The sequence below is a fragment of the Athene noctua genome, chromosome 1 (genome assembly GCF_965140245.1).
Source record: "Athene noctua chromosome 1, bAthNoc1.hap1.1, whole genome shotgun sequence".
Taxonomy (NCBI): Eukaryota; Metazoa; Chordata; class Aves; order Strigiformes; family Strigidae; genus Athene; species Athene noctua.
Genome location: NC_134037.1, coordinates 123,699,230 through 123,721,935, shown reverse-complemented (window position 1 = coordinate 123,721,935; position 22,706 = coordinate 123,699,230). Strand labels below are relative to the sequence as shown.

At 35.8% G+C, this 22,706-nt stretch overlaps 1 protein-coding gene across 4 annotated transcripts in view; it reads left to right on the top strand.

Annotated features, from left to right (window-relative positions):
- TASP1 (taspase 1) overlaps positions 1-22,706 on the top strand; it is an 87,159-nt gene that overhangs the window by 23,454 nt on the left and 40,999 nt on the right. For all 4 annotated transcript variants that reach the window (XM_074916969.1, XM_074916783.1, XM_074916688.1 and 1 more), the window contains 3 exons: positions 11,187-11,293; positions 19,169-19,288; positions 20,183-20,261. In XM_074916969.1, coding sequence (XP_074773070.1) covers positions 11,187-11,293; positions 19,169-19,288; positions 20,183-20,261 — 306 coding nt within the window. The remainder of the gene's footprint in view (positions 1-11,186; positions 11,294-19,168; positions 19,289-20,182; positions 20,262-22,706) is intronic.

Sequence of the window (22,706 nt, the reverse complement as noted above, 5' to 3'; positions counted from 1 at the left end):
ATGGTATTATGATATACAAGGATGGTTTAAGTTTACTAATTTTCTCTTAAGTATCTAAATAGAAAAAAACATAAACTCTTACTTCAGCTGCATTTTAGCAACATTTAATTCAAGTGAATTTGTGATTCTAGGAATAAATCCAATGAAGGACTTCTTTTACCAAAACATAGGCTCTTTAACAGCTCAGTCCTGCAAGTCTCGGGTTCTGGTCCATCTTGGATGCTAAAAGCACCAACTAGCCATCTGTCTAAATTCAGCAGGTGCAGTTTGACTCTCAGATTCTGTAGTTACACCCTGAGTCTTTGTTCAGAACTGCTCTGGTCTAAACAGGCTGTCAAATTCATTTGCCCCCCCCCCTTTTTTTTTTTTTTTTTTTTTTTAACCTAGATAGATTTTGCTTCATCTAATATAGTGGAATAACCCAACCCAGAGAATGGACTTGGATTCTACTGTATGTTGGCAATAGTCATGTCTCTTACAAAAACTTTTTTTCTTAAAAATAAAAGAAGTAATTATGTTGTATTGCTACAGCATCCATAAATTAGGCCAAAAAAATTAGTTCACTTATCCATGGAAAGGAGGATGTCATTCCCCTTCCTTCTATTCTTCAGTCCCCCTCCCTTTTAGAAAGTGCTGTTGCTACTAGTCTTTAGTTTGCTATAGGTGAGAGCATGCCCTACACTTCCTGTTGAAGTTATGCAGGAAAAAAATCAGAGATCACTACCCAGAGAAAAAGGAGAACACAGAAGATTACAGAATGTTTCTTTGTTTTACAGTAAACAGTATTACTGTATACAGTATATGAGTAGTCCTTAAACTGGAGATTGAAATCCTGGGCTCCCATTAATGTCTAGTTCTAAATGTAGATAAGCATCCAGAAATTGCAGTTCAAAGTTGCTATTACGCAGTGCTTAAATGTAACCTCTGAAACAGTGGCAGCATTTTACTTGATCACGCCAGTTTTCATACATACTCATGGTACATTTCATTTTGATCAGAAAGTTTTGATTTCTAGTTCCACATGACTGAACCTTTTGCCCCATCCATCTGCTGTCCAAAGCAGCATTTGCAGAACAACTTTTGAGGTTGGTTAAGCAGAACAGCTTTATTTCTAAATAGTTTCTTTGCTACTTATGTGTAGGAGATACTCCAGAAGGAAGGTTTCTTGTCTAATTCTGTTTGCATGCACAGAAGTTTCCATTGTTTATAGTACCAGTGTGTTTCTGTTGTGACAGAGATGATTAGATTGTAACATTAATTGCTAGATGATCACTTAGTAGCTAAAAAGGTACCCTGGTCAGAGCAAATCTACATGTTACGTGTTAAAAATAAGGATGACCACTGCTAGTTTGGTTTACCTAACCCAGACTATGAATTTACATATTAGAAGCATCAGAAGTGTAATCCCAGCCAATATATTTTGACCAACCTGCTCCAAAACACCAGTGATTTCTCTTTGTCTCCTCAGTACATTCAGCATACTTCTATTTAGCAAAACAGTTACCAGGATTGTGAAGCTAATCCTGTTGCAAAATCAATGCAGAAATGCCATTTGCAGTTGCAAGGTCAATGAAAATAATGGTATTAAAGTTGCCAACCCCCCTGCACTCCCCATATCCCTGCTTTCACCCCGATTTATACATACTGAAACGCACACCTATATGATTATATGCTTGAGCCATTGTGGAGGATGGACCTACACTAGGAATGAACTGATGCTGTGAAGCAGGCTGTGACTGTTGAGACTGGAGTATAGACTGTGTGAATGTTTTCCTGGAAGAATGATTTCAGATTAGGGTAGTTGAAGGATATGCTGAAAAAAGCAGTGGCAGAGACTGAGATATCATCAGATGTTCTTTGTAATACTGAGCAATTTACTTAAAACTGAATTCTTTGCAGATGTTCTCTGTTACTTCAACTTAGAATAAATGATAGCCTATGTCTAACTAGATTTACAGAAAGGAGATGTTTGACTTATAGTCTTGTGCTTCAGTTTCCTTCCCCAAAAAAGATGGGATGATAGTGTCTGCTATTTAAGTGCCTAAAATGGATACACAGGAAAGCAGTACTGGCTTACATAAAGACTACGTTATTAACCATTTTAAGAGGCATCTGGGAAAATATTGCCTGAGCAACTTAAAAGTTGTCCTTCTTCTTAACATTTTAGTACACTTAATTTTGCAGAATAATTGTTAATGGTAGTATATCTGATTTTTCTCTAAACCAGAACAAAACCACAACAGCAAATAATCTGAAAAATCAGTTATAGAAAATTATATTATGTTGACTTCCATACCAGTTCTTAGCAAAGCTAGTCTTTTAGTGTGTAGCCTGCTGGTCAGTGAGGCTGGATGGTAACTGTTAACACCCTGTATGACAACATGGGATTCATTATAGCTGAAGAGAAATTGAAATTGCCTCACAGTAACATGTAAGAAAGCCAGAATTGTTTTTTCCAGTGTTACTAGGTGAGAGAAGCTTAGAGGTGCTTCTATTAATTAAAGCGCATTAAAGAGAATGTTGTTTCCAAGCAACCACAAAGAATCTCATCTGAAGTGAACTATTGCACTAAATAATGTAACAAATTTCAAAAAATGGGGGAGTTTTTTATTATACTTGCTGCAATTACTATCATAGAACTTGCATGGAGAATTGGGGGTAAATTAACTTGAAATTACGTGACTGTTGAATAGCTCTGTAAAATGAAGAACAAAGTGATTGCCAAACATCATGAAAATACGTTTAGTAACTTAATTACAAAAAACAAACCCAACTGCCCCAAAACCGCTGAAGCCAAACCTTAGACATGTACTTCCAATAAGTATTAGCAGGGAGAAGTAGGTGCATATGTTTTAGCTTCTCTGTCCTGCACGTGGAAAATATATTCTTGAAGTCACATTATTCTGTCTCATTTTTCCTGGGCCTGAGATGGCAAGAGTAATGTTATACATGCTGTAAGGCTGTGGGATTGTGTGGTTGGTTTTGCATGGATGGAGCTCTCCGTCTGATCAGTTACAAAGAAAGCTGCACGATCAGCTTTGTGGTCACACTCCATAATTCTCTCTGAACTATCCAAGTATATGAACACCAAACTGAAATGATGTTTTAAACCATGTTACTTGTTGAACTACATCAAGGTTATGTCATGGCTCACCTGCTTTGTCTTCTTCAGTTTGCCAAGTGTGCGAGGAAATGGGATTTCTACCGTTAGTAGAAATCTGGTGGCTTTCCAGGGTACTGAGTGGGTGGTGGTGATTTTTTTTTTTTTTTTTTTTTTTTTTAAAAAAAGAAATGTGATCTGCCTGTATTGCCTACAGTCTGCAAGAAGGCTGAATTTATTAGTTTCTGCCCATACTAGAGCTTAATTCCTGCCAGTACTACATGTACAATGCTAGAGCTTTGTTACCCTGTGCTGGAGAGACTGCTTTGAAAAGTGTGATCAATGTGTTGTGTAATTACAGTTCAGAAACGCTAATTTACTGTATTGTGCAACCTCTTAAAATGTTAAAAGTATACTTTAGGCAACATAAATTTGAGGTACAGCTTTGACTGTCAATATCTGCGCCTACATTAGGAAGAACTAAACCACTTTTATTTGAATTTTTCAGTTCAGCCTATAGTAGATGCAAAGTTGATTTGACAAAGATAACGTGGTGTAAGACAGCATCTTACAGTTGCTTTCAACGTTAAGTCTTCAAAGGGAAAGAGAAGGAAGGTAACTACTCGTGCAGCAAGATTGTACCTCTATCTCTAACAACATGGAAGTGACCATATGTACTTCAGTAAGCTGTATTACACAAGAACAAAACCAGCTGCAGTGGATTCACATAGCTTGATAACTGGAATCCAAGAGTAGCCACAAATGATGTATCTTAAGGAAGAACCTAACAACAGAGCAAATATATACTTCCCTTTCCCTACCCCATTTGCTATCCCAGACTCTACATTCCTGACTCATGACTGGTTCCTGCATACATGAAGGTAATCGGTGGCATTTTCTGCCATGCAGAAATGCCATGCAATTGTTTTCTCTTGAGCCCATATTTCTAGCATCTGCAAAAAACTTTACTACTTAACTATGGGTTGTGTGAAGAACTACTTCTTTTCCATTATTTTGAGACTTGAATAAAATCTGAGCTGAATAAAATCTGCTGTTTTATTGTCAGAAACGCTACATCCAGCAACAGTTTACCCTGAGTGGTTGTTATCTATACAGTAGTGATCTGAGAAAAATAGTGGGGTTTTTTTTATGCTTTTGATGTGAAATGCCTTTTTTTTTTTCCCATTCAAGTTGTCTCTGTCAAAGTATGACAACATGGGAAGTAGCACTAGTAGTCTTTGGTCCCAACACAAGCATAAGTGGTGTTAATTTGTCATTTAAAATAGCTTTGTTAAAATGAAATTTATTTTCATTTGTCTCTTTTCATTTGTGCCATTTATTTTAGCAACTTCTCAACAGAATTCTTCACTGGATCATTTTAATTCTTGTGGGTTAACTAATTTGCTAGTATATTCCTTTTTAATTCACTCCTCTCCAATAGTTGCGTTCTCTTCTTATATGGAATAGAAAGATAAAATGCAGAAAGTTCTCCTTTCTGGTTCTTTCAGTTGACTATAAGAAATGTCTGCCAGGGGGTGCTATATGATTGGTCAGAGCTCAATCTGTACTTCAAAGATTTAAAAATATTCTTAGACTTGGTATTTTCAATTTACAGTTTGCTTTTAAACAAGGATTGCTGAAAACTCATAGGTTGCATAACGGTTTGTTGCATAATAATTTGTTATGCCTCTAATAGAAACACTGGAGTTTGTTTGTGTTCCCAGCTTGCTGTTCCACCACTCTAAATAGAAAGGTTTGAGTATTGTCCTGAACTTGATTTGTGATTTAGTGGTGTTAGAAATTTGTATTTGTTACTTCTATTTGCAAACTTAATTGTTCACTTACATATTTTCTTAATTTTCAACCTAGGCTGAAAATACTTAAAGGAATAGATGTAGCTTACAAAATCATGGGAATTTTAAGGAAACATGGACTTTTTACTAAAAACATTTTGCATTAACTTTGGGCAAGAAATGTTAATGTATTATAATAAAGAGCCTGTCAGCTACTGTCCTATTTAAAGTACACGGAGATAGAATTACAAGTAGATATGTATCAAATTTACCTTTTTTTTTTTTTTTTTAAAAAAAAAGTGCCTTAATCTTGCAATTTATTCTGTATGTACAATTCAGTAGTTTCAAGGACTCCATGAATAGGACAATTTAATTTTTTCTGTAATAATTTTTTCTTACCTCTACTCTCTGGATCATTTCTAATGGGCTGTGAAGAGTGACTAAGAAAAAGTTCTGAAGAGCTATGTAGAATGGGGAATGCAGTTGTCTTTCATTTACTTAGTCACTGTATCATTATATAATAGAAATGTCAACAGTTTTGGCTACATTTTTAGTTGTACATAGTGTAACGGTAAAAGGAGTTACGGGAATGATCAGACTGTCAGAGTGCCAACAGGATTAGTACAAGAGATGGGTAAATGATGTGGAAGTTTTACAGCAAACAAGTGGCACACAGATGACATCTCTGAACTGACTCAGAGACCAATGATCTCTTTTTTTTTCTTCCACTGACCTGCTTGCTGAAAATTACTTTCTCATCTCTTTAAGGGGTGAGAACAATGTAAAAAGCCTGTATAAAAGCTGTATTTATTGTCTAACCATGATAATGTGGGAGATGGATCTGTGCTAATAATTATGTAGTGAAGGTCTCGTGGCCCTGTCTCATCAGGGTACCCAGTAACATTGGAACCTTTGGAAAACAGGAGTATCTGTAACAGTCTTAACTTTGTGCAAGATGTGCCTGTAAGATTTTTCTTCTGCTTTTATAGATAATAATACTAATCATATTATTAAGCACACACTCTGACACCACATCCACTAATACCAACCTCTCATGCAGGCAAGTGGTGTTGAGCAGGAGCTACTTCCACGTGTTCTGTGCTCGGCCCCTGAGCCTTCTTACGCTTGTATTGACTTCTACAACACCACCGTGACCAAGTGTTCCACCCAGTCCTTCCACCACCTAGCCCAGTTAGACCCCAAATACTGTATATTTGAGTACAGAGTACCTGTGGATAGCTCCTGTCAGTGCCTTGTGGGGTTGAAGGGAGTATGTGGAGAACTGGGAAGACGTTTTCAGGTCCCTGAAGATTATTTAATCTTAAAGAGGCAGCCCATGCTGCATTGCAGGGATATCTGATAAATACCATAACTGTGAGACTGAAGTCCTGAGCTTTTAGTAATAATCTAGTTCTAATATGCTTCTCTTGTCAGTTGTTATATGTCTTTAATCTGGATGAGGCCTGAGCATGGAGTTTAAACACTAACAGACAGTCGTTTTGTAAAGCTGTAGGGTTTTTTGTTCTTTTTTCCCCTTCCTCTTCCAGCAGCTCTGAAGTAGTTTTATTTATGACAGTATGTACATAAATGAGAAAGCAAAACAGAACGGCTGGTTGTACTCTGTGGCTTCCGAGTTCTTTTAAGAATGAGTCTGAGCTTACATGCTATTACTGTGTAGGATAGTAATTGTCAGGGGCTTTTATCTGAACACATATTTTGTTTGCATCTAAACTTTTAAATTCTTGAGCAAAATCAAAGGATGTTGTATTAATTACCTTTCCATAGATTGCAACAAGAATAGCTCCAAGAATTTTTCAAATTAAAATTCCATCTACTCCCTTCTCTTTTTTTCTAGCTTCCTCCCCTTCTCAGTCAATAAGCTCTACCTCTCTTACTTCCCTTTCTCCTTGGCCCAGGCAACATCAAGCTGATGTAGCTATATTGCATTCGTTTTAGGAAAACATGCCTGTCTTCAACACTGTGTTGTGTCCTTTTACTCTTCTCAAGCTTGGAATATGCTGTCTTGTTGGAGAAGGTGAGAGTGGTTTTTGTACTGTCATTTAGGACAAATGAAATTTCTTGGCGTCCTTGCACCACAAAGTTGAGTTTTTGTTTTAGTTTTAGTATGAGTTATGAACTTAAACTGTGTGTAGGCATTTTCCTTCTGTATATAGCGCTTATTTTCAAAATAATTTTTCAGGGGGTTATTTTTCCATGTTATGTGTGCATCATTAACGAAGCGCATTTGAATCCTGGAATTTACTTTTTAATTCATAAAATGTTTTATTGGACTTAAAATACCATAACGTATTCTTTGTCAAGGACCAAACTTACAGGTTGTTTTCAGAAAACTAATTTAATCTTCCATATGTTTGTTTATTGTGAAGCATAGCTGTGTTTTCTAGTTTCTTCTCTCACTAGTAAAGCCAGACAAAGCAACCAGAGTACTAACCGGTTTAATGGCATTTGTAGTGGTTTTACACAGATAGAACATTGCAAAGGCAGGAATAAACTGAGAGCAGCCAGCCTTGCACTTGCCTATTAGTCTTTATTCCCTTTTGGGGAAGAAAAAAGTAAAATTTAAAATTCAAGATATTTTATTTTTAACTGATCATCTGAAGTTGGCATAAATCTATGTCAGAGGAGAAAATTAAATGCTAGGTTTTCTTTTACAAACTGATACTTTATTTCACAATTTTTTTGGTCGCTTTGGAGGTATTAGCTGTTTCACCTTGCTCAGAGGAATTGATAATTGCTGATAAAAGTTATTTTCCCTAAACACTGAAAGGCAGTTATTAATCAGTCATTGCTAAAACAAAATCTTCAACTTTCAGATGAAAGTTAATCCTAATAACTATTCTGAAACTGAATGTAGCTTGAGTGCGAGAATTCCCACTCTAAGGGAACTCCGAATAGTCTTTTTTTCCCCCCTCACAGTATGGAAAGGTATGACATTTCATACTCATCTGAATAAAACTTGAGAATGATTGAATTACTACATTAATTCATATAAATAACTCTGGGAAGGGAGGCATGATATTAAAAAACTACCGTCCTTCACCCCTGAAAAAGAACTTCCTGAGCCCCCACTCCTCCCAACAGACTCAGTTGTTTCTGATCACAATTATGTAATCTGGAAGAACAGAACCATGACAGGCACCTCTCTAATATCTCTCTCTAGTATAACAGTATGAACTTTCAGCATGACAAGTGTTACAGTATCTGTCACAATAGGAGCTGATGTTTAAGTTTGGTAGATATTTTGATGAAGGAGGCTGGGAGTTTGTGTATTTTACTAGGTAAGTGTGCTAGCTTCCTTAACCTAGACTGTTCCGTGTTTGTGCATTTAAGTGTTATATTACTTAGGTGTGGTGGTGTCTGCACAGGGATAGGATGAGAGAGGACTGACATACATTAAAATATGTGAGATTTTGACTAATTAAAAAAAATATATATATAATTTTTAACGTGAGGTTGGTCAAATATTGGAACAGGGGCCCAGAAGGGTTGTGAAATCTCCATCCTTGGAGGTGTTGAAAACTTGACAAGTTCCTGTGCAGCCCTTTTGAACTGGACTTGCTTTTCCTAGGATGTTGGACTACATGACCTCCTAAGATCCATTCCAACCTACATCATTCTATGTTACTAGAAAACTTTCTTCATCTGTCTGACAGGGCCTAAGATATGCAAAAAATGCATGCCACAGCATCTCCTGGGGCACTAGACATCTGATCATCCAGTTAAAGAGTCCTTGATGCACTGCACCACTTCTTCCACATATAAGACTAGCAAAGTAGGAAAAGAAAGAAAATGCACGATAAATCTTTACCCCAGCAGACAGTTGAAAGGCAGTTGGGGTGCCCAGGAACTGAAACTATTTCTGACACCTGAGGACTAAGCACCATGCTTTTTGTTAGCCAAAATCATTGCTTTGTAGGGTAGTCATCCATTCTGTCCACATGGACAAGGTGGCACATCCTTAGCCTAATTTCATACTTAGTGTTTCTTATTGCCTAGTAAAAATCTATGCTGCTTTGTTAATAACGACCTGTTTGCTGCCCTGTGTTTCCTAGCTTGCTGGTACCACTTTGAATTAATGCAGATAAGAAACTACTGTGAACCATTTGATCCTTGAAAGCAAATCTTCAGGTTTTTTTCTTGTTTTGCGAAGACAAATAGAATCTTAAAGCACAAGGTAAAATCTGAAAATTGCTTAATGGCTTAGCTAGAGACTGGGGACTTCAGTGAATGGAGCATCTCTGTTAAGCTTTGACAATTTCATATGTTGTGTAAAAAATGGCAGCAGAAATAAGAACCAAGGTATAGTTGGAGTGGTGATGCTGAGAGGCCATATAATCAGCACTCTGAGTAGCTGACAGGGCAGCTTGGAACTAGCCCATGTGTCCTGTAGTTTGGATGTGAACTTTGTGCATATATTTGAACTGGTCAATATGCAAATATTGCAGAAGGTTTCAGGACACCACTAGCATTAGATCTGGGAATACAAGGAAAACTTCTGTTCAGGTTTTTATGTGTGGGCTCCTGCACCCTTGTATTTGTCTTGCTGCTATAGCTTTTTTCTGAACTGGCGGGGGGCAGTGGCAGCAGCAGATAACGGGTTTAGGCATGATTATACACATGTAATACCTACTTTTGATGAGTACCAAGGCCAGGCACCATTCTTACTCACCTATATTGTGGCTCTGCCCATAGGTGTTTGTTGTATTTATTGAAGTCATGTCAGCTTACAAGTTCTCCTGTTTAAAAATTCTGTTAAAAACGACATGCTGGCTTGGTTTATTTTGGGACACTTCTGTTTAACAAATTCTTGATCTGTGTGAGGTTTTTCTGTTTGTTTCTCCCCACCTCCAATTAGCACTAGATGAAAATGATTCCTTGCCTTCTCCCCCTTATCAAGTGTTTGGTTTTTACCTCTTGGACCTCATTTCAAACATAGCAATGTGTTGTCCAAAGTAGCTCCATTAATTAGCTCTGTATGATGGAAAGAGTTCCTTTCTTGGTGATGGCAGATTAATATGTATGTACAGTTTTTAAAAACTGGTATTCATTAGGGTTTTGGAGAGAAATGCCAGCTTTCTCATTACTTTTAGGTTATATACTTGAATAACTGTGGTGGTTTAAGGTCCAGTTTTATGTACTTAAACACAGGTTTAAAGGAGGGTTCGCTAGGTGATTTTGGCACCTGCATGGGGAAGTTTCAAAGAAGTAAAATGCTCACTGTCTGTGTACTTTGAGAATTGTAAATGAAAGCTTTGTGTTCTGTTGGCTCTGCAATATTGATTTTATTCATAGACTGTTCTTGCAGCTGTTCCACTTTTCTGAATAATAGTGATGTAGCTGTATTCAGAATTTCATTTAAAATTACAGTTTTTAAGGCTTATAGATTAAATAGGAAACCTGTGCTTTTTAACTTCCATTGAATTAGTGACTTACCTGTGTATACTTCTGCCCTCCTAATAGCTTGATTTGCATGACTAAACAAGTGACAGAAGACATTTTCCCCCTCCTCTTTTTTCTATATTTCAAAGAGGATGTTAAAAAAAAAAATATCTGTGGATAATAAAACTAGTTTAAACTAAATATGTCAATATCTGCAATTTTTTCATGAACTGAAACTTCTAAAATGGGAACATATCATTTTGGTCTCTTAAGCATGACAATTTTTTTTTTTTACTCCACTTCAGAGAACACTTCCTTTCTGAATGAGGGACTTAGATGTGGAAAATACATATTTGTCTTTGCAAGACCTAGGTGGTCTTTATACTGTGTTGATTATGGAACATAAAAATATTGCTAGACTATTGTGTGGCTTTAAATATATGGGTAAACATACAGATATGCAATTAAGGTAATAAAATAGTAGCCTAATTTTATGGCTATCAGAATGAGCTCACATGGTATCTATTTACTTGTCATCAGTCAAAAACAATAATTTTAACACAAGCCACTTATTCCGTTCTCTTCTGCGCAGCACTGCTTCCTTGCCAAACGGAGATGTTTAGACCAACATAGCTTCCATATGTGTTCAGCAACGTGTTTCTGCTAGATATTTTACCCATCACTGTTGTTTAACAATAGTAGAACTTTCTCACTTGGGAAAAGATGTAAACATCTTGTACTGAAACTTAAATACTTAATTGTTGGCTTTTTTATCGATGCTTTTTGTGTCAGTAAGGATGTGGGGAATGAGGCTTCCAAAATGTCAATTTATCAGTATTTGTTTAAATTAAGTAGATTTTACTTAGTTAAATGCTTTTGAACTATTTTTATAGGGTTTAGTTTAGCAGCTTTTAAGAGGAACAAGAGGAAGCTGGAGTTGGCTGAAAAGGTGGAAACAGATCTCATTCAACTAAAGAAAAGAAGACAATCAAATGAAAAGGTTAGTTCCTGTTTAAAATTTCATTGTGTCATCCTAAACTTACAGCTGATTGCTAATAAATTTCATGTCGTATATGATGAGACTTAATGTAGCATCAGAAGCCACTTCTCTTTGACCATCCTAAAGTTTAGATGATAAAATGATAACTTAGTGCAATTAAAATTTTTTGCCTTGCTATTTGAAAACCAAACGATCACTTTGTATCTTGTTTGTGCTATGAAAAATATTTTGCTCATTTTGAACTGGAAATAATGACATGTAAACACAGATAATTATTTACTGAAACATTTTCTTTAGCTTGGAATCTCTGTCACTGTTTCCCACTTTTTAATGTTTCCTGAGTGCACTGCATTATGGAGCTGGAATTGGTGAAATTTGAAATATCAGGTAGGTAAACATGTGCATCTGTGCATGCATCTAGCATTGACCTGGCCCATATTACTTGTACTACAAAACTACTAGGATTCCCTCTGTTCCCCTCACTCTTAGTTTGAATTTAGAGCCTTTGTTGCCATTTGAGTATGTCAATCACAGGATTTACTGCTGAAAATCGAAGTATACCTCATTAAATGCCTATCCTTTATTTAGGGCCTGTTGACTTTCACATTGGCCATTTCTCTTTGCTTTGGTAAGCTGACTGACCACTGCCTTATGTAGGTGCATATGTTGATGTAAATAATGTATAAAGCCAAGAGAACTGTCAAAAAAGTTTATTCTCTGTAGTCCGTGCAAATGCAAATATGCATTTTTCTTCTGTGTTCTTAGATAAGAAGTTTTCCCTAGCAGGGTGCTAATTTTTCTGTTTACAAGGAGATAAGACCTGTAAAGAAACTAAGGACAGAGGGGGGGAAAGTTAGTTTTTAATTTAAAACTTTTCCTGTTTACAGGACTTCAGGTACCTCCTTGTGGAAATAATGGCATTACAATGTAACTGAGGGAGGAGAGGTCTCTGTACAGTATTGTTGTTCATGTAATAAGGGGCAAGTCAATGCTTGAAATATATGCCAATGCATGAGCTTACCGACCTGCAATTTGAAATTTCAAGGGCTCCAGAGTCATGTGCAGCGCTTGTGGGAGACCCCCAAAGGCCAATGGTGGTAGGTAAAGAAGGTGATCAAATAGAGCTCTCTACTCACCGGTAAGTAATCCAGTAACATAACACAATGGTTTTGTCAACTTTCTGGGCACATCCTGTCCATAGAGCAGGGGGGTGAAAACAACACCATGCTAACAATGTGGACTGCTTGTGTTATCCACAGAGTGCAAGATAATTGTAGCCTTACAGGAAGTTTAGTTTTCAAAAATGAAATAAAAATGAAAAACTAAATTCTACAAGAGCAAATTCTTTAAAAAAAAAAGAAGTCGAATTCTCTCTAAGCTATTAGAAAAGGACCATTTAGCAAGGATGAGGTACATGATATGCCATCCTTAAACTCATACTGTCAAAGCTGAACTCTCATAAAAAGCTTAAAAATAAATGTTTAAAAACCTTTTAAATACTTGAATAATTATAATTTAATCTTCTTGTGGAAGTTAAGCTTAAATTGATAAATACTCATTTAATTTTTTAATTTGCAATACTTCTCTGGAGCTGCAGACCTGTCCCTTTCAGCAGGACTTCATAGCTGGTTTACTGTCTAATTTGACTCACCTGCTTCAACCCTATGCTGCAGCTTAAATTCTGTGTCTCTGTTGCCAGTGCTGCACAGTTGTTATAAATTCTGGTCATTTTTTTGTCTATGAAATTTTAGAAGTTGGTAGAAGAGCTAGGTAGAAAGGATGTTAACAAATTGAATTTGAATGGAAATGAGAACTAAAAGGCCTATGTGAAGAGATAGTATTGCAGACCAAAAAAGGCTGAAATTACTTGGAAATTTTAGCTGCTGATAAATAAGTTTCACCAGTGAAAAATAAACAGAGTTTTAAAAATTACATTTCAATAAAAGTTAAATTATACCAAGCTCAAAAAGAATGAGAGGCTGTTTAAATTTAATAAAGATTGTATGGAAAAACTAGGCAGTGTAACTTATTAAAAGACTTTTATTTCTGGAGTAAATGGGATTTTCTCTTTGCTGTATTTTTCATTGTTTATCCAATGTAGGATTTGTAGAGGGTTATGTGATTGCACACATGAAGATCCATTAATAACTTCACTGACTTTTGAAGGTGTGAAAAGTGAAACATTTTTTTTTTTAAGCTGTAGTGAGTTATATATTGATTTACATGGTTAAGAAATCATTTTTGTTTGGGTGTGAATTAACTAAACATATTCCTAGGGGGGCTGACTATGATGTGTTAATTCAGCCAGATGCTATTCTGAAGTTCTCACCTCAAGCACCAGTAAACATCAGAAGTAAATATTTGTCTTCTTACTGGTAACCTGTCTTCTACAGAGGAAATTGGCATTGAAAATAGCTTAGTAGAATTTGGCTAAAAGCCCTGTTTTTAATTTGTCTTCTGCTATTACAAACTCTTTTTACAGCTGTGCTGAAGTTACTTGTAAGAGTTGTTGCCCTCTCCTTGATTTGAATAAGTGGCACTAAGAATTTCCAGTGCATATGAATTTTTTCATAGGTTAGTATTTATAAGTTATTTTTATAGGCTAGTTATTTATCAATAGGATTATTTAGTTTGAGGTTTATTAAAACTAATTTGATTTTTATCTCATTTAACTTACATGCTGAAGTATGTGTACAAGAGTTTGAATTACATGTATGGAATCAGCGGTTTCATATTCTTCAGCTACTGTATTGAGACAATAACACTGAATGTATTTAGAAAAGAAAAATACATCTGTTCAACAGAAAAAAAAATTACTTCTCTGAAGTATTTTGTACATTATAGTTTTTATCGTTGATCATCTTGAATGTACCATGTGAACTTTTAGTCAGTTCCAGCTTGAAAAGATTGGGTGAGCAACAATCAATGCATAGCAATGTGCATCATTCCCATTTTACATGGTGAATTTTAATCACTTTTTCCTCAAATCTAATTTTTCATGGCTGTGTGAAGGTAATTGTAAGTGTACCAGTCAACTATGGCAATCCTAGTGTCTGCCTTACTTATTCTTGCAGTATGAACAGGAATTTTAATTTTATGTATTTCCTTTTCCTTAAAAAAGAAATTTTCTGTCCCACATCCATGCTGAAATGGTCTTTGATGATAATACTTTTTAGACTTCCAAAATATACTTCAAAATCCATTTCATATGGGAAAAGAAACTTAAATACTTTTCATCCATTCCAGTTAAAAGAAAAAAGGAAAACAAAACTCATCTGTGGAATACATATAAAATATTTCCCTCATCTTGAACATGGAGATTAGACAAAATGTTCTGTTTACACACCAACCCAACCACTGAACTGGAAAGGCTAGGGCTGTTTTTTGAGCTTTGTAGGATTAGATTGTAACTGCCCCTTTTCAAACATATGAATGTTGCACCAATTCTGCATACTCTGTCAAGATTAGATTGCTGTGAGAGTGCATCATACTATGCTGCCAGTTGCCCTAGAGGAAAACATTTCTAGAAATTAGTATTATGTATGAAATGGTCCCAGTGCTCATAGAATAGTGACATTTTCCTTTGACTTAGATGAATTTAGAAGTATTTCTTTAAAATACTTTAATAAATAAAATGTTGCTTAAAATATTGCCTCTCACCTTATTAAGTACTGCTGTAATCAACAGAAGTGCTCCATCAAGAACACCTTAAATCTGAGATTTTAAAATACCAAAATATGTTAATTGTTGATACATTATTTTCTAGATAATGCTATCCACTGTTGTGCTCCTCTCTGTTCCCACTTGATCTGTAAGGGGGTTTAACATCGGACATACTACAAGATTTATGTGTTTCCCTGTTCGCCTTGAGTAGGATAATACTGTACAACCCCCATATTTTTAGCGGAATCTACTTAATCTGAATATACTAAAATAGAAAATCCTATTTAATTGTATGGATTGTTGGGTATAGCATATAGATGTCAGTTGCTTCAATCTAGTTCACTTTGCATTTTGTCAGTTATGATACTCAGAGATGAGATTTAATGGGAATTACTTTTCATGGAATTTCAGAACAATCTCAAGTTGAGAGGGAAAAGGCCCTCTGTGTAGATATCTTTCAGCTGGCACTGGGTAAAACTTTCCTAAACTCTCAGTTCCTTCCTTAGGGGCTTGTAAAATTATGACTATTTATGGGATTTTTTTTATGTGCAGCAGAAGGGAAGGATGAGATTTCTAAAATACTTGATAGAACTCTGAATTTGTGCGCATGAGCATCTTCCTGCTTTGTGTGCATGTTCTTAGCTAAGTTTGACTATTTGGTCCATGATTTCATAAAATTAACTTCCTTTCCTCTGCAAGGAGCAAATTAATTAAGTATTGTGAGGTCTTACTTTTCACATTGATGTTCTGTTGTTTCCATGTAAAATATTAACTACATAACAGATTATTTTTAGGTTGCAATACTACATTGTTAAACCCCACAAATGGCTTTTGCAATGGACTTGTTCATATAACTTATTAGCTGAAGTCAGATATGGATTTTTTTAACAGATATCACCGAGTAATAATCAACTTGCAAAATTTTGAAATCTAAGATGCTAAATTAATGAATCAAATACATAATAAGCTAAGGAGAAGCAAGCTGGATCTTCTTTAGTCCCTGTTGGACCCCATATGGAGTTTGGGCTTACTTTAGACTATATGAATTGTTGTGTTTAACATATTTCTATTGATGGTCCTGATATTAGCTTGAAAGGAGACTGCATTTTTCAGCATTCGTATGGTTTGAAGAAATGAAATGTGTGACATTGAAAGTCCTCTCACCAGGTGCATTCTTCCTGGAACTCCTCAGGTTCATAATGCCTTTTTGTATGAAGAAGTACAGGGAATACCTTGGTTAAATTGTGATGAATTCTTCTTCATTCACTGGTTCAGAAATTAATAGGGTTGTCAGTACAGTTTACCTATATAGAAGACTTTTAGTACTGAACTGTATAATTGATTTATGGTGTCACCCATAAGTGTGTGAAGTCTGTAACGTTGAAATGGGAGCAAACATAGATCTATTCTAGACCTATTTTTGACAACATATTTTTCCCGTTGGATATAGAACAGAACTGGTCCTCACTGGTTTTCAGTTAGTTAAGTAAAAGTAAATATAGCATCAGCAGTGATTCTTTTTCTGATCACAAAAATCCCCGAACTTATATTACTGAGAAGGAAAATATGGAATTCCTTTGCTTTGGTGACAATGATTTCCTGCAGAAGGTTGTGTGGGCCAGGTTTAAAAAAAAACAACTTCCCTCAGGAAAGGTTTCCAGCCTCCTAAGTTGCCCCATCTAAAAATAAAATAAACCAAAGCAAGCAAACTATACCACTGAATTGACAGCAAGTAGTGATAGGAGAGATCTTTTTTTAAAGGAAATAATGGTGAAGAACATTTCCATGCAACATATACTTATAAATGCTTGTGGTTTTTTGATTAAAATATCTTTTAGAAAAAGAGATTATTAACTACTGAAGGCAAATATTTTATGCATGTGAGAGCTGAAGTGGAAGATGGATGGCAGATTGAGCAAATAGTTTTACAGATGCTGCAAAGAAGGTTGCAAGCATTTTTTTTTTTTGCTGTCAGATGATATGGAAAACATACTGATCCACACTGAGCCTCATCCTTCTGTTCATTATGGAAGCCCCAAGTGTTTGATTTAATATGAATTAAGATTACACAGGTGGCCTTAATTCTGGCATTTCCTAACTTTGACGGGCTTGATTTTCATATCTGTACTTGTCTATTAATCAAGTTTTTTGTTATGGATATAATTTCCTTTGATAAAAGGGGGGCGGGGGGTGGACAACAAAACCTGCATCAGATTAGTCGTTCTTCTCTATATAGAAATCATAGGATCATAGGAAAATTCATGTTGGGAAGAGCTTTATCCATACTGATCTTGAAAACCTCTGAGGATGGGAGTCAACACCTCCAGTGAACAGCCTGCTCTGCTGGCTGGATCTAACTGGATTAATAATACCTGAATTATGTTGTGACTGGCACTCCTGGGATTTGTGAAATACGTTTGCCCATGAGAATTTAAGGAAAGGTTCCTTCATTTTCTTTTATCTTTACAACTTGGATGGGAACTTCCTCTTATCCCCTTTGCTCCAGTCCTCAAAATTCCTTTTGCCTCTCCTTCTCCTACCCTCCCTGATCCAGGTTTTTACCTTCCTCTGCTTTTCAATTTACTCTTCTTCTCAATGCCAGCTGAGACCCTAAATCTATATTTTTTCACCTCTCTTTAAGCAGTTATTCTGCTTTATTGTTAGGACATGCGTCTGTTTGTTTTGATATTGAATATGGTTAGTGCCAGCCTCTGAGTGTAGAACTTGTTCCGGAAGATCTAGATGTAGGTGAAGAGAGGAAACTTACTCTGGATAAAAGCCAAGGATGACACTCCTGATTAGGAGTTCCAGTTGCTTGGATACTGCAGAACACTGTAGTGCTGCATTGCATATTTTTCCTTTTAAGACTGGTACAGTATTAACTCAAGTATTATCTCTTAAATTAAGTGTGGTCAGAGTATCATCAGCATGAGTTTACTAAGAATTCTACCTGATAAATCATGTTGTATGCCCAAGGAAATTTTAAGTAATGATGAAAACTTGATAGTTTGAAGTTGAATAGTTGGGTGTATTTTTTTTTTTTTTTTTTATTTCCTCCCTCTGCATCCTAGTCCAGAAAATATGCTTTTACATGAACAGCTTAATACCCCAGCAAATAATGCCACAGGATAACTTTATGTAAGATTTTTTTTTTTTTAACACAGGTGAGTTTTTGTAAAGGAAAGATTGAGTAGCTAAAGGCTTGAGGGCTTGTGCAACAGCAGCGTTCGTCTTTGGAGTATGTGATGGATGATGTATCAGTTTTATTTATCCATTTTCTTTTATGTACCCTGCATGCTGTGTCACATCAAAAGCATGTGATTAGGCATGAAGTCAGAGTGCCTTGCCCTGGGTTTTGCAGAGACAGGAATCTGGGGCAAGATTAGGCAGAGAGGGGAAAAGGGCTTTTTCTCTTAGAATGACAATGTGATGTATTGTGAAATGGGGAGAGGAAGGAAGGATCCAGGGTGAAGTGTTTGTGAGACAGCAGGCAGAGAGCTCACATCAGGAATGAATGCTGGAAGACCCCTGCTCCTAGGGGAGCAAATCTGACTCAGAAGCAATGGAAGTAAGGACACTTTTCTAGTGACCCAGAAGGAGTGAAGGGTGATTTGTTTCAACCAGGAAGCTACTAAAGATTACTGAACTGAGAGCAGGTCTGGGAAAAAGAATCTGTCCTGGGGTAGATTTCTTCTCAAGGCTTCTAATTATTGTCTCAGGATATCAGAATTTTCTCTTTACTGGTAAGTTGCTTCTTGTGGATTTTTTTTTTTTTTTTTTTTGAATCATACATAGCTTTAAAGATCAGTGTCTCTGAAAATGCTGCCTTGAAGCTTTTGGGAAAGGCCTTTTGATAAGGCACCTTTGGAATGAGTTGCTGAATCATTTCTTAGTGGACAAGTGCCTGCCACTAAGAAAACAGCATTTTTGGCACTTTTCTGAGAAAAGGCAGGTAATCTAAGCATAGGATGAGTTCTGAGATGTTTATCACCATGTTTCCAGATAAGTTTTCTTCAGGTCCTGTCTGAGGCAAGAGAGCATTTTGGGAAGATTTTTGGCAGCACGATTGGTACAATATGCATGATAACAAAGTCATTTTGTTGATTGGCCCGTCACTTGATTTTGTGCACGTTAGTTTGCACACTCCTAAGAAGTATCATCTGACTTTAATATACTATTTTTAGTAGTTGTTTCTGTTTGTGTATCCTGCAGGAGAATGACTCAGGAACATTGGATACAGTTGGTGCAGTTGTTGTTGACCAAGAAGGAAATGTTGCTGCTGCTGTCTCCAGTGGAGGTTTAGCACTAAAGCATCCTGGAAGAGTTGGTCAGGTGATTATACCTTTTCAGTTGGCAATGATTGTTCAGCAATTGTGACACTAAGCAAGAGCTGTGATAGCACACAGATGTTCTCCCTTCCTTCCCATTTATCTCTGAAGGCATTTTCACTGCATTGGAATACAAATTTTTAGTGTCCTCCATCAGCGTTATAAAACATTGATAGGTAAGAAGTTGTTCTGTAGTTAGTTACCTTTTGCCAGAGCTATTAATGAGTTAATTTGTCGCGCTTAAATACCTCCTTTATACCACAAATAGTCTCTTAAATTCTTAGTGTGTTTTTAAATATGATTTTCATCAGTATTTAGGGAAGCTATTAATTTTTAAATGATCTTGTGAATTGGTGAAAGTGACAAAGGAATTAAAGGAACACTTCAGGTATAGGGATTCCTTATCATTGTTAGATGGGGGAATTTTGAGGTTCATCAGAAATATCATACTCCATTGCTGTACCAGCTGTATTGCTGGTTAACTTTGGCCACTGTCCCAAAACCAGTTCTCTTTTGAAATATATTTAAGATTTTCTTTTGGAATAGCAGTGTGAAAGGGACTTTATAATAGGGAACAACTGGAATTATTTTGTCTTTTGATATCTGTACCCTCATTTTCTGTAAAGTTACGTTAGAATACCAAGCATCTATGATAATAATTTCTGAAGAATAGTGAAAGAAGAGGTAGCAAAATGAATTGGAAGTGCAATTTTGACTGTTACAATTTTCTTACTATCTTCTGGATTAATACTTGGATTTTTCTTGGGTGTCTTTTTTTGTTGTTTTTAGGTTTTTTAGTGTTGGAGGTTTTTTTCATTTTGTTTTGTTTTTTAAGGGAAGGGAACAAACCCCAATCCTTGTCTACTTAAATTTATGAAAAATGCATTTCTTTCCTTAGGCAGCTCTTTATGGTTGTGGCTGCTGGGCTGAAAACACAGGAGCTCATACCCCTTACTCCACTGCTGTGAGTACTTCAGGTATTTGCTACTTTTATAAATATTTCAAAAAGTTGCTATCTTTCTCTGTAATTAGTTTACAAATACCAAGTAAAGTATTTCTGTGAGTGGTGGATGTAGTCTGTAAATAATGTTAATACAGTAATTAATACATTCTACATGTGTATCATGTATTTATGTATTAATGCATTTATATAACTTATCATGTTAGTATTGTCTTGACATCTGTGGAATCTCTGTTGATTGCATACATTGGTCATTTTACTTAAAAGAACAGATTAACAACCATGTGAACTCTTTTCCTGTTCAGAAGATTTTGTATTGCACTGAAAGGATGTACTCTATTTGTTACGTATTAAGGGACTTGTCCTCCTGTAAAAAAGTCCTGTTATAAGCCTAATATTCTGCTAAACAAAGAATGCTTCTGTGATTGGAAGCCTTCTGTAAAGGACTAAGATAATTAGAGGATCCTTTAACATAAGAAGGGTCCCTTCGATACAAAAATGCTACAAAATTGCATTTTTCCCTCCAAAAATATTTTAAGTATTATTTTAAGTGAATATTTAAGTAAATTTGTTCTTCATCTCTCTTTTCCTCTCAAAAGGAATGGGAAAAGGCAGAACCAAATGACTAGAGTAAGTGTCTTGGAAAACATTTATTTAGAAATAGTGAAAATAACATAAGAACTAGGGTAGCCTCTCTTCCATTTGGGATTCTGAGATTCTGGACACACAAACATATTTTGTTCATATGATGCCTATCAGCCAGCTGTGACACAGAGCTGTTCAATCAATTCATGTGCTGAGCACTGGAGATACCAATTGTAAAACCAAATTTGCCAGCAGATCTACTAAATGTAACAGGACTGAAGAAATAGTATCAATTAGAAATAAGAAAAGAAAAAACCAACCCCCCAAACAAACAAAAGACAACTAGGAAAATAGCACATACTGCATTTTAAGATTTGAGAATGTAAGACAGGATGTTTTTAACTTGTCAGGAACAGACAGGGAAAAGATAATTGTATGGTTATACAATACCAGGTGAATATTACAGAACAAAAAAGCTTTAAGGTGTAGTTATGCAGGAGTTACTTTGCAACTCCTGCATAAAAGCAGTTGAAAGGACTGCACTTCATCTCTTCTATTTTTGTTTCCCCTTAGTTTTATGAACAGTCTCAAATAGAAAAACTACTTGTAACACTTTTTCATAAATGCATATGTCAGGACACAGAATTTATGATTTGGACTACTGCTTAACAGTCAGAGTTATTAGTGTTCAGTACAGGGAGAGATGAAAAAAAACCTGAAGAGTTCAGATTTAGGTAATGTAAACTATATCCCAAGAGTACTGCAGAGTTATGAGTCCTGTTACAGAAATAGTGGGGGGAGCAAGGTAACAGCATGTAGAACTCAAATTTGACGGAGGCCTGAAAAGCATCAGAAATACTCTGTGTTGCTTTTGAAGTCATGTATCTTTCTAATTTCCCCTATATTTAAGTTTGTCCTGCACGGTTGAAAAATCTGTGTAGATGTTTACCCTAAAGTTCAACGTTAGTAATAGCAAGTGTCCTTTCTAGTACTTATCAATGGAAAGTCTACTGAAAGTAGAAGTGCTGGAAGATCTTTCTACTCAAGGAGCACCATATTGATTTTAGTTTAATAAATGCATACCTATGGAAGCAAATATATTTAAATATTGCAGTATTGGGGACCATAACAATTAGCAATTGTAAGTCCAATATTAGAGACTAATAATAATTAGAGATTGTTTGTGGAAAAGCTGAAAAGGCACCTTTGTTTATTTTTTTAAAACCGTTCTTTACAAAGTCAGCTGGATTTGAAGTCTGTGCAAGTACCAGCAAGCATCCTGATACACTTAAAGGAGATGTCTGGGTTTAATGATAGCCTTAAATAGAAGCCTCCTCTCTTTTTGCTGGTACCAATTTTATAGAGTGGTAAATACTTTAATGTTATACTATTTATAACTATCACACATATATTTATATATATATTTATGTTACTTTGGTACAAATCTTCTAGCTTCTATGACATTACGTTAATACTGATCCCAGTTAATTGAAATAGACTGCTGGCTGTCTATGAAGCATAGCCATCTGTTTATTTCAGTGATTTGAAATTCAGACTAGTGGTGTTTAATTAAACTCTTGTTTCTGGTTTTCCTTTAAAGTGTGTGTCTGTGTGAGAGAGGGAGATAGAAATGTTTACAGGAAGTGAGAACTCTTCTGTAATCAATACCATTCTTTTTTCCATTTTCAGAAGCACATAATGGTTTATAATGTAATTTATGTTTAGTACAGTTTTAAAATATATTGATGCCTGACTCTTGTTTAAAATATGTGCATCCAACAATGTGAACCATGAAGTTAATTAAGGGATAGAGGGATGGAAAAACTAAATTATAGGAAGGTTGAAAGAATGAAACTTCTAACTTGGCTGCATCACA